The sequence below is a fragment of the Garra rufa genome, chromosome 21 (genome assembly GCF_049309525.1).
Source record: "Garra rufa chromosome 21, GarRuf1.0, whole genome shotgun sequence".
In the NCBI taxonomy this organism is placed as follows: Eukaryota; Metazoa; Chordata; class Actinopteri; order Cypriniformes; family Cyprinidae; genus Garra; species Garra rufa.
The window spans coordinates 39,148,536-39,160,362 of NC_133381.1; the positions used below are offsets into that span (position 1 = coordinate 39,148,536).

At 32.6% G+C, this 11,827-nt stretch overlaps 1 protein-coding gene across 1 annotated transcript in view; it reads right to left on the reverse strand.

Moving 5' to 3' along the window:
* The window catches only part of vps39 (VPS39 subunit of HOPS complex), a 31,137-nt gene extending 19,946 nt beyond the window's left edge, over nucleotides 1-11,191 (reverse strand). The window contains exons 1-13 of the mRNA XM_073827146.1: nucleotides 10,598-11,191; nucleotides 9,902-9,967; nucleotides 9,392-9,456; nucleotides 9,000-9,042; nucleotides 7,076-7,170; nucleotides 5,780-5,878; nucleotides 5,602-5,694; nucleotides 5,135-5,318; nucleotides 2,867-2,987; nucleotides 2,478-2,598; nucleotides 2,256-2,385; nucleotides 636-778; nucleotides 401-541 (exon numbers count right to left, since the gene is read on the reverse strand). Of these exons, the coding sequence (XP_073683247.1) occupies nucleotides 401-541; nucleotides 636-778; nucleotides 2,256-2,385; nucleotides 2,478-2,598; nucleotides 2,867-2,987; nucleotides 5,135-5,318; nucleotides 5,602-5,694; nucleotides 5,780-5,878; nucleotides 7,076-7,170; nucleotides 9,000-9,042; nucleotides 9,392-9,456; nucleotides 9,902-9,967; nucleotides 10,598-10,670 (1,374 nt within the window). The 5' untranslated portion in view covers nucleotides 10,671-11,191. The remainder of the gene's footprint in view (nucleotides 1-400; nucleotides 542-635; nucleotides 779-2,255; nucleotides 2,386-2,477; nucleotides 2,599-2,866; nucleotides 2,988-5,134; nucleotides 5,319-5,601; nucleotides 5,695-5,779; nucleotides 5,879-7,075; nucleotides 7,171-8,999; nucleotides 9,043-9,391; nucleotides 9,457-9,901; nucleotides 9,968-10,597) is intronic.
* Nucleotides 11,192-11,827: the final 636 nt, after the last annotated feature.

Consider the following 11,827-nt stretch of genomic DNA (forward strand, 5'->3'; position numbering starts at 1 on the left):
ATAAATGCTAATCTTTGGATCTTTCCATTCGTCAAAGAATCCTAAAAATACACTCATCTATTTTAAATATTGATAAAAAAAAGTTTATTGAACAGCAAATCAGCATATTAGAATGATTTCTGAAGGATTTATATATTTATTTACACACACACACACCAGTTCAAAAGTTTAACATTTTCAAATTAATTTTTAAATTCTTTTGCGAATAGTACTGTAAAAATAAAATGTTAACCCAATATCTCTCTGTGCATTTAATTTTTATGTTTATTTAAATGTCTTTGCATTTTGCAAGTCTCTAATGTATCTTCAACATCAGTGATTGTTAATCAAGGCTCCATTTCAGTTATAATGCTATTTATGGAGAGCTACAGAGCTACTGAGAACAAACTGAAGGTCTTACATGGAGGTAACATTTAAGCAGAGTGGTGTCGATGATCTGAAGGAGCTTCTTGCGGCTCTTGATGGTGGGGGTTCCCTCCATGAGAGGGGAGGTGGTGGAGGGGTCCGAATCATTCAGCTGCTTCACTAAATGACTGCGTTTCTATTATAAAACATACAGAGAAAACTGTCAAACAGACGAAAAAAGTAAAAAAAAAAAAAACACACTTAGTACGAAATTGTTGAATCATGAATACCTGTGTCAGGTAGTCTATGAGGGCCAGGTGGGCTTTCTCCAGCTCGGCTCCAGAGAGTGCGGGCAAAGGGTTTGGGTAGTGCAACTGTTTGCGGTAGTCAGAGGGAAGGAGGTCTGGATAGAGTCCAATAACATGAGTGGGATCTATAAAAGAAAAGAGCAATCAGATTGTTTCATTTTTGGCAAACTATCCTTATTATATGATGTAGTTCATCTATACCCTAATGTTATACCTCCCTTTTTACTTTTAGATTGTATTTAGGCTTCAAAATAATAAAACATGTGTTCACAAGTAAAGATCATTATGATAAACAAAACATGTAAGGATCATAAATCTTTGGTTACAGAGCTTATTTTATGCAATAAACCAGATGCCAAAGGAAGTGCCTACTGGGTATTTGCTGAAGCAACCAGGGTGATGTTAGCATATGGGTTGGCCTACAAACATATGTCATCACTGCAGTGCTCTATTATGCATACATCTTTCTTTCCTGGTCCAATGGCACTCTCTAGTGGACTACACTATGAAACTCAGCCTTAGACAGCAAGACCATACACAAAAATTAAAGAAACTTTCCAAAACTGTAATTTGTGTTGCTCAAGGGAATAAATTACTAAATATCTCAAATATAATAATTATAATTTCTATTATTTTTTTACTTATTTGGTAAGTCACTCAAAAAAAAAAAACATTAGGAATACATTTCAAATATATGTTACATTTCCATCCATTTGAATTTTAACATAGAATAGTTTTAACATAAAACAATAAACATAATTGCATTCAAACAATCATTGCATAGTTTATTAATAACTACCTGAATTTATTTTGTTTAAATAATCATATTTTTAAATGTATTTATTTAAATCGCTCAGAAGTAACATGAACATGTTCACTCCAAAACAAACTGAATCAGTTAAATTGTATGAACCAGGTTACATATGGCTAGCTGTGTAACAAGCAATATTAAAATATTTGAAATATGTGACCCTAGAGCATAAAACCAGTCATATGGGTCAATTAATTAATTGAAATTGAGATTTATATAGCATTCCATTGATGTATGATTTATTAGGATAGGAAAATATTTGGCCGAGATACATCTGAAAAATCTGAAATCTGAGGGTGCAACAACAACAAAAAAATTCTAAATATTGAGAAAAGTCACCTTTAAAGGTCTTAGCAAAGCATATTACTAATCAAAAATTAAGTTTTGATATATTTACAGTTGAAAATTTGCTAAAATAAATCTTTATGATTTTTGGCATAAAAGAAAAATAGATAATTTTGACCCATACAATAATTTGTTGGATATTACTCCTGCTACTCATGATTGTTTTTGTGGTCCAGGGTCACATATATGAAACTGAAACAAATTTAATTTATTAAATGTAAAATATCTAAACTTGTAAAACATATATTGTTTATTAGAACTGTTACAGAAATTGTACCTTTTTATGTTAAAATTTTACATGCATTTCAAACACATAAATCCTGAATTTAGGCCAAAATGTTTTTTTTTAATTGTATTTATTTATTTTATTTTTCTGGACAAGTCTCTGTACTTGTATGCTATTCTCTTCTTATTTATAGTGCATCATCACTGCTGTATGAACTCACCTGTGCCTAACTTAGCAAACACTTGCATGGAGTCATCAAAGCGTTTCTGACAGAACAGGTTGAAGGCAAACAGGTTCTGAATGTGATGGATCTGTTGTCTCTTGTCTGCATCTGAATCATCCTTCATTTTCTGAGAAAAGATCAGACAAAATCAAGGTCAACATATGTGAACACTGTATATTTTGCATTTAGTATTTACTGGATGTTATAGAAGTTTCTCACCGCTAGCTGAAGTGCCAGTTCAAACTGTTTGTCCTGTAGCAGCTGTCGTATCTGGCTGGCTATAGAGATGGGCACCAGACGCCAAACAAAATGATTGCTAGCGACATACACAACATTTGATCTGTCAAATTAAAGAGGGAAAGAAAGAACAGATCAGTCTCGTCAGATCACCTTTCACAGCAATTCAATATAAACGTGCAAATAAGCATCTGCATGTCTACATAAATACTAGCTTTATTGAACACAAGCAGGATCCAATTGAAACCAAACCATGAAAAAAAAGAACCTGATTTATTCACAAACAGGACATCACTAGATGTGATTCTAAACATACAGGAATACAGAAAATAAAACATGAGTGCTAAAACATTGTAAGGGAAAATACTCACCCAGCAGAGGTGATGAAACGCGGTCTCTGCAGTTCTACGCTCTGCACCAGCAGTCTAGGCTCAAGGGTGCGGATCTCCACATAGCGTGGCAGTACTGCTATAATGTATGGTGGCTGGTGCTCTGATGAAAGACATGAAAATATAATCAGAAATGATTTGGAAAAATCAGAAGAATGGATTTAAAATGGTAAAATGTGTTATAAAGTGCTGACATTACTGCAGGGCTGTGCAATTAATCGAAATTATTTCAATTTTGATTTCAGCTTCAAACGATTATGATACCATAATAATCTGCCCGATTCCGCCCCCTTTGTGCACTCCGCTATAAAAGCCCAATTTCATATGCAAATCAGTAAAATCATGTATAGTGACTTGCATAAAATGGGACGTGCTTGTACATTAATGTTTATTTGATGTGGTGTTGAGAATTTGCGCTGTTCTGCGTATGCATTTAGTGATTGAACAAAACACGGACAAGTAAAGTGAACGTGTAGCTTAAGATGCGTACCTAAACAGTCAAATATATGCAAATAAATGTCAAAATCAGCATTTGGTGATTATTCGTGTAAACCTTCATCAGTTATATCTCAAATTAACGTAAACAGTTGAGAATGACAATACGTGTGTAACAGTATATTGGATCCATGCAGCTCTTAAAGCGACCACAAGTAATATTCCTTCTGCCGTCTCTGTGCTTAATGTTAATCAAACAACAAAAGACAAAGAAAATCACTCGCTGCTCTTGACAGAGGGACTTTTGTAGTTTTTATAATTAATAACAAATCATGTTTAATTCTTACACTGAAGACTATGTTGTTTTATTTTAAAAAATGTGTCTTTTTTTATATTATCATATAAAGTTCCGGACCCACTCACAATTATGTTAAATAATCGTGATTACAGTGTTGACTAAAATAATTGTGATTATGATTTTTGCCATAATCAAGCAGCCCTAAAACAAACAAATAAAATGAGTGTAAACATTTAAAAAGCAGGCATGCTATAAGCAGAGGATTAGATGAATCAATATTAAATAGCTCTTGCATTCATTTTATATAGTAGTTTTATATCATGATAACGAAATGTATCATCATGTCATTGTTAGTTTTGGTGTAAACAAGGCTGTTATGAAAACAAAATGTTAAATGCTGGTAAAATTTGGCAATTCTAGAAACCAATTTTAATTAAAAAATGTTTTTTAGTTATTAAACAAAGTAATGACATCAATTATTTGCATATATTTGCTATTATTATTATTAACCGTTAATCAAAGTGAAAAAAAAAAACATTTGTTAGGGTTGTTTTGCTTCCTATTTGTTTTTGTTGTGCTATATATAGTAAGCTAATGGATATCCATTTATATATGACACTGAAAGTAATATGTGACCCTGGACCACAAAAACAGTCTTACAGTAAGTAGCAGGGTATATTTGTACCAATAGCTGAAAATACATTGTATGGGTCAAAATGATCGATTTTTCTTTTATGCCAAAAATCGTTAGAATATTAAGTAAAGATTATGCTCCATGAAGATATTTTGTAAATTTACTACCATAAATATATCAAAACTTAATTTTTGATTAGTAATATGCATTGCTAAATAGTAGTATTTTTTTATTTAATGCCATGTCAGTATCTAACAATTAAAAAAATACAAGTATAACAAATACAATAAAAAAAACACCAAACAAACACAAGTTATATTACACTTTACAAGATTTTTTTGCATTAACATATGATAAAAATGTAAAAGCTTTTTCTGGCAAAAGTGTACTAAATAATAAAGTGAGTGTTTTCTACTACATTTAAAGTAGGACAGTCTAATAAAATATTTTTTTGACAGAAAGGGCAAACTTGCAAACATGCATTGAGTAGGGTCTTCATGCATTGCTAAGAAATTTATTTGGACAACCTTAAAGGCGATTTTCTCAATATTTAGATTTTTTGCACCCTCAGTTTTCAGATTTTCAAGTAGTTTTATCTCTGCCAAACAAACCCCACATCAATGGAAAGCTTATTTATTCAGCTTTCAGATAATGAAATTCTGGATAATGGTTTTGTGGTCGCTTTTTTTAATGATTATTTGATTAGGTTGGCAAAAGCTAATCCGTTTCAACACAAATGTGAAATAGAAACTAAAAACTGCCATGTTTATTCCACCAGTTTCCTTGAAGATCTGATACGCAGTTCATGTTGTTTTAACAGAGACTGAACTTGTGATCAAACATGTTTGGTAAGTTTTTCTGTTAGGTAAGACATCATACATACCCATCGCAACAGGAATGTCAGTCCAGTTAAGGGCACATTTCTGAGTGCAGACGCCTTCTTCGTTCAAAACAACCGTGAGGTCATCCTGACCCACTGCAACCTTCCCATCAGCCAAAGGGGCTACCAATGGCTCCAGCTGTTTCCCTGTGGGGAACAGTTCTTTAACTGTGCCACGTCCGTCCATCTAAAGAGAAAAGTCACATGAATTAACCACAAAACATCCATATTGTGATGCATTAGCTCCAGAATTTGAGGGAGAAATCTGTCCAATTGACATGCGTTTTAAATGCAATGCGCTTCAAACAGGTTTGTTTAAAAAGTACTGGGCTAATATTGACACTTGTGAGAAAGAGCTAAAAACTGGATTTACCAAAGTTTGCCCTCTTATTGGTTTTACTTGGGCCACTGCTGTATAAATCCTGTTTCCAATTATTCATTAGCCAAACTACATTTTTTTTTGGTCTTACCCGGATCAGATAGTAGTCTCGTTTGAAACCCACACATATGGAGTTCTCACACCAAGCCATGGACTTGGGAATGTCTGGAGCAGTGACATCTCCCTGCAAAAGTCACCAAATATGATTTAGCCTAACATTATGGTTTACCACCAATATTATGTTTGTTTGTGTTTCCAAGGCTCAAGACCTGTAATTCATGGAATTCTCTGTCCTTCCAGTAATACAGCTGAATTTTCCTCTTGACTGCGACACACATGCGCAGTTTGGCCTCACCCGAACTGGATTGCTGAAGAGAAAAAAAAAAAAAAAAATACAGAAATCAGGTTTGATTTAAAGGACCCTTTTAAGTCAAATTTAACTGCCCTTGATATACTTCAAAATCAAACTGTTGTGAAGTCATTTCAAACTAATTTAGGCCAAAAACAATATTTTTTGGGACTTTGAAAGAGCTTGTAAAAGTGAGCATTCCAGAAAAGTGTGCCAGTGGCAATAGTGGTGGATTATAAGAAAGTATTTTTACTTTGTTTCTGTAAATATTCAGGGTATTTTTATTTTGAGAAACTTTTACTTTTACTTCATGACATTCCAAAACAATCTGTAATATCTAACTTTTTTATTTTATTAGCAAGATTATTATAAATTAAAATATTAAATAAAAATTATATAAGTTAATAACAAAATCAGTCAGTAGTTTTTACTTTTAAATAAAATTGAAAACAAATCTAATAGTTTTGTACCTTTACTCAAGTAAAATCGAAAAGGAATACTTAATTCTTTTATTGGAGTGATATTTTACTAGGGTATCTAATTTTACTCAAAGCATTACTTTAAATGTTTCCCAGAAGACAAAATAAGTTAAATTTAACCCGATAACCTCAAGTATCTTCTGTAGCTTCTGAAGTGCAGTACTAATTTGAAAAAAAAAAAAAAAAAAAAGATATTTAAGCAAAATAAGAAAAATGTACACATCTTCATTCTGTTTAAAAGTTTTTTTCAGCCCTGGCTCTTAATGCATGGTTTTTCTTTCTGGAGCATTAGAGAGCATTTGAACCTCAGTCCCTCAGTTGTCCTTAGTGTGAAAAAATGGATCTCAAAATCATACAGTCATTGCTGGAAAGGGTTCAAATAACACAGAAATGCTGGAAAACCAAAGAATTTTCTAAAGAACAGCGGGCAGTTAATAAAAAAAGTGACTCATAAACAACGATCATATCTTATTCAGGTCAGTACTAAATAAAAAAATAACATGCATTTTGGTAAAATAATTAAAATTTTGCAAGGTGTATGCAAACTTTTGATGTCAACTGTACATATTTATATATTCAGGTTTTTTTGCAATAAACTTTAAGCAACTGTGGCAGTGATTTTTTCTTTACCGTTACACGTCTTAGCAGAGTAACTTCAGGCATCAACGTGTTCCATTAACATTCACAAACACAACTTTAGAGGCCACTGCATGTATGGGAAAATAAACAAACCTTACCTGCAGGTCACAGGCAAACAGTGTGGCCCCTTTGGCTTTGGATACCACAGTTATTTGCTGAAACGTGAGCAGGTCGTGAACGTGGATGTTATTTTCTGAAACAAAATGTGGGAAAGATACTGCTGACACAGAATACTTTACATTACACCACATCAGTTTGTTCTATGATTAGTTCCTCATATGCAATCCACAAGACAAAAAACACTTACATGTACCCTCATAATGTGATTAGGAGGAGATTTAGGCAATATTGCAATTAATCTTTACTGCGTGTAAACCAAATACTTTGATCAAATGCATTTGAGCTAATAATTATAGTAAAATATGCACCTCAAATCACATCTATTCCACTCTGATCAAAGTGTGCATGTGCTTGGATGAACTTTTCCCTCTACTCTGATTCACTGAACTCAATTAAACACACTGTCACCAGTCTCTGCTTCTTATCTTCTTTCAGAAAATAATGTAATTGCCAGTATAGGCAAACCCAGTTACAGCGGCACTGCTATCATATTTCAATGTTCTTTAATGCCACAGAATAACCGTCCAATACGCCTACAGAAATATGTTGTGCATTTCATGCAAGTAAATTAAAACAGTGGCCAGTAAAACACTTACTGTATGTGAGTTGACCATTTGTGCTGTGCATTAGGGTATGTGAATAATGGTAGCAAAAATAACCACAACTCTTGTCATAATAATGAACAGGGTTAACTTCAAATTCAAGGACTTTTCAAGGACTTTTTTTTTTTTAGGTCCAATACCTTCAAGCAAGGTTACATCGTGTTACCTTGTAAGATACATTGTTACAGTTTTCATGTGTCAAACAAACAATTATGAATTTATTTTTGGCCAGTCTGAAATTCTATTTGTCATAAATGCATGTAACTAACGTAAATCAAGCAAGCTAGTATGCAGTGTTGGGGAAAGTTACTTTTCAAAGTAATGCATTACAATATTGAGTTACTCTCTAAATAAGTAACTAATTACGTTACTTAGTTACTACATTATGTTACTTTTGCATTACTTTTTAAATCTGGGCAGGGCTTGCTTGTTTGTTTTTAATATAAAAAAAGTTCTATTTTTTGCAAATGTAAAAGCCTTTTCACACCAAAGCCTCAGGCTTATAGAAAAGTAAATTAATGTCTGTACAGTAGACCGCAGAAGAAAAAATGAAAAACTCTTTAGCAGTAAAAAAAGGAAAATAAATGTTAGATTATCTTGAGTAATTTTATCTTATTAATATAGATGAATTGGATCATCAAAGGTTGGCAGCAAAGACATCAGTTAATAAAATGGGATTAAATACATAAAGGATATTTGTATTATTGAACATATTTAATTATTGCAGGTTTTCGTTGAATTTCACAGTTTTTATTCATTTTGAGGAATACTGTATCTGTTTTTTTTTTTAGTGAGTGAGATGAATTAATGCATGGTCACATTTATTCTAGAACTAAAGTAACATCTTACTCACGATTTCTCTCAACATGGGGACAGTAAAGCTTTTTAATCAATAAATGGGGGGAAAAAGTAACTCAAATATTTTCTTGTCAATTAAAAAAATAATGCGTTACTTTACTAATACCACATTAGCGGACCGGAGGGAATAATATGGATTTTTTTTTTTTCAGAAAACTTAATAAATAAATAAATTCAAGCACTTTCAAGGACCATATGTATGTTCATTTTCAAAAACTTTCCAGGGCCGTGATTTTTTTTTTTTTTTTTTAGAATTACAAAATTTTAAGGATTTTAAGGACCAGTGGAAACTTTACATGAAAATATGAGGTTTATTTGTGTCATTTAAATACCTTACTGTGGTTCAATTCCTTATTATGATTTGAAATATTGGAAATAATCACATTATTGGTGCACGTGTAAACATAGTCATTGACTTAACAAATCTGGAAAACATACTTACCCAACAGACTAACCAAAATCTTGTACTGTGACACCACAAAAAGCTGACAGAGAAAATAGAAAAACAAATATTAGAAGCAGAAATCAATATAGATAGTTCACCACTGTCATTTTGTCATTATTATCCCACCTTAATGATGTATGCTGTCATTTTTCCAGGTAAGAATTATAATACTATTTTTTGAGAACCTCCAAATATCTCCAAAAACGACCAAAGACACCATAAAAACAGTCAACAGTCTTTTGAAATCATATGATACTTTTGTTTGAGAAACAGGCTTAAAATTCAGAATTATTCATGGATGAAATAATGGAACGACATAATTATGTGTAAATAATGACAAAATTTGGGTGAACTAATCCTTTAATATAGACATCTCTATCTGTGCATACCTGCTGAATCTTCTTTGAGAAGTTCTTATTGGATTTCTCTAATGTAACTTCAAACCTGTTCGTACCTGTAAAAAATTTTTTTTTAAATTAATTACATTATTTTATATTTAAAAAAACAGAAAGAATGAACATAAAATAAATAAAATTAGTAAGAGAAACAAAACTAAAACAAATAAAAAAAAAAAAATTTCAGCATATAAAAAAATGATAAAAAATTTAACTAAATTAAGCAAAAATTTAAATGAAAACTAAAATAAAAAGATCAACTATCTCAAAATTAAAAAAAAAAAAAACTATAGGAGTATATAAGTAATATTTATTGTATGGCCAAACAAATCATAAAAAAAATCCTATTTGTGTAACAATGTTGTTTACAGCCTGACTATAAATAAATAAAAAATTATTGAATTAATTGATTATATAACTGTTAAAAGATTATCACTTAAACTTCAAAACAAATTCCAAAAATAATGCTAAATATAAGCACAGGTTCAAACTAAAACTCCACACCTGCATCCTTCTTGATCCTGTACAGAAGGAGATGGCCTGGTTTGGTCCCCACAAGGAGCCAATCATCTGCAAACATGATTATCACACATTAAATGACACATGGCAACGTTTTACAAATGAGTTCATAGAACCTGTTCTGAAATCACGCATCCTCAATATATACATGCACAAACCAACCATAGCCTCACACATGTGAAATTAACACTTGTACTTTCCTGAGCTTTCAGTTCCCTTGTACTTGCCTGTTGGAATCTAGTCCAAACACATGATATACTATGTTTTCAACACTTGCCTAATGAATCTGTTGTTCAGACAGTGGAAAGGTTTTCCATTCTCTATGACTCAAAATCTGGTGATCTGCCAAACTAGACAGTAGATTCGGTCATCATAGGCATGTTTCTGAGTCAACTGACCAGCTCATTGGGTTTTGAAATAACCAGAGAAAGGATATTCAACTACTCAATCTGTCTTGGTAGAAATACTCACTAGATACCCATACATACAATGTAAGCAGCTAAACAGATTTTGACACACAGCCATAGAGAAAAGCTTTTAGGAATGCTACAGTATGTTCGCAACTCCCATGGTTTTGAGAAACAGTTATTATCAAAGAACAAAAAGGTGTTGGCTCCGCTCCATATGAGTAGTAGTAGTCTATTAACTAAGGGAACTGAAAGAAAGGGAAGCAGAACTTACCCCAGGCCGCCAGACAGTCAATCTGGAGGGGTAACTTCTCCAGGATAGGAACTGGTTCGTATGCGTCATGCATACTGGAGCTCTTATGTACTACCAAACACACGTAGATAAATAACCCAAAAAGCTAGAATAGAAAATAAAGCACCCTGGCCGCTGTATAATCTCCTGGCAGTTGACAGAATAATTGTAAACAAAAAGAATACAAGAAATTCACTACTACACAACAGTTATATAGATCGTTATCGTCTTTGTTAACCAGTTTGACTCTTGTCAAATGTCCAAGAATTGTCCCACTCCATCCTTCCTAAGTCCTGTGTCCATCCGATGTCCAAATAAAAGTGAAGAAACACTGAAACTCGTATGTTTTGTTGTGTTGTTACTATGTCATGAGCAGTTGGCTACTATTAGCTTTCATAGTTTGCCTTTTAATCTCACTAAAACACAGATCCTCGATGGTCAAATCCAAATGTATTTCATCCCATTGTCCTCCGCGTTGTTGTGGATTATTTCAAGTTTTACTGTCCGTTCATTTGAAGTGATATCCGCCAGGACTCTGTGTTTGACAGCTAGCAACCAGCTATCTGTGCTGCGGGAACTTCCTGGAGCTGTGACGAGCACGTGACTGGGAGAGCTCATAAGAGTTCCATTAAAAACAACTCACGTGAACGCGCGTGGATACCACAGATGATTGACATTCCACACATAAATTCTTTACACAAAGATAGAAAAGTCCCTTTATTTAATGTATTTCAGTATTCCATTTCAATTGTGTTTTTGTTATTAGTGTGCCTGCATAAATTTTGGCTCAGGTGTTTATTTTTATTGAAATTTTAATATTTCACCCTCATTTCCTTCATAAAATCAGTTTTACCCTCCGTACAAAAAATACTCACATTCAGGACCTTAAGGACAAAAATGTCCACATTAAAACCCATTAAAACTGAAATTTTTAACCCAGGGCCATTTGACTATAAAATGATGCAATATTTGCTAATAGGCATTCATTCTATCGGCAAAGCTTCCTTTTTTCTTACTAGATTGTGCCATTTTTTTTTTTCAAATTTGGCATATACATTTTTTTTTAAAAATCTAACACTACATAAAAATATTAATGCCTCAAATTTAATGTTGTTGTTCTTTACTGACACACCCAAGAATCTACTAAGCAAAGACATTTAGTATATGGAAAATACTACTATTTTTCATTTTTTCATAAAAAAAAAACACCTG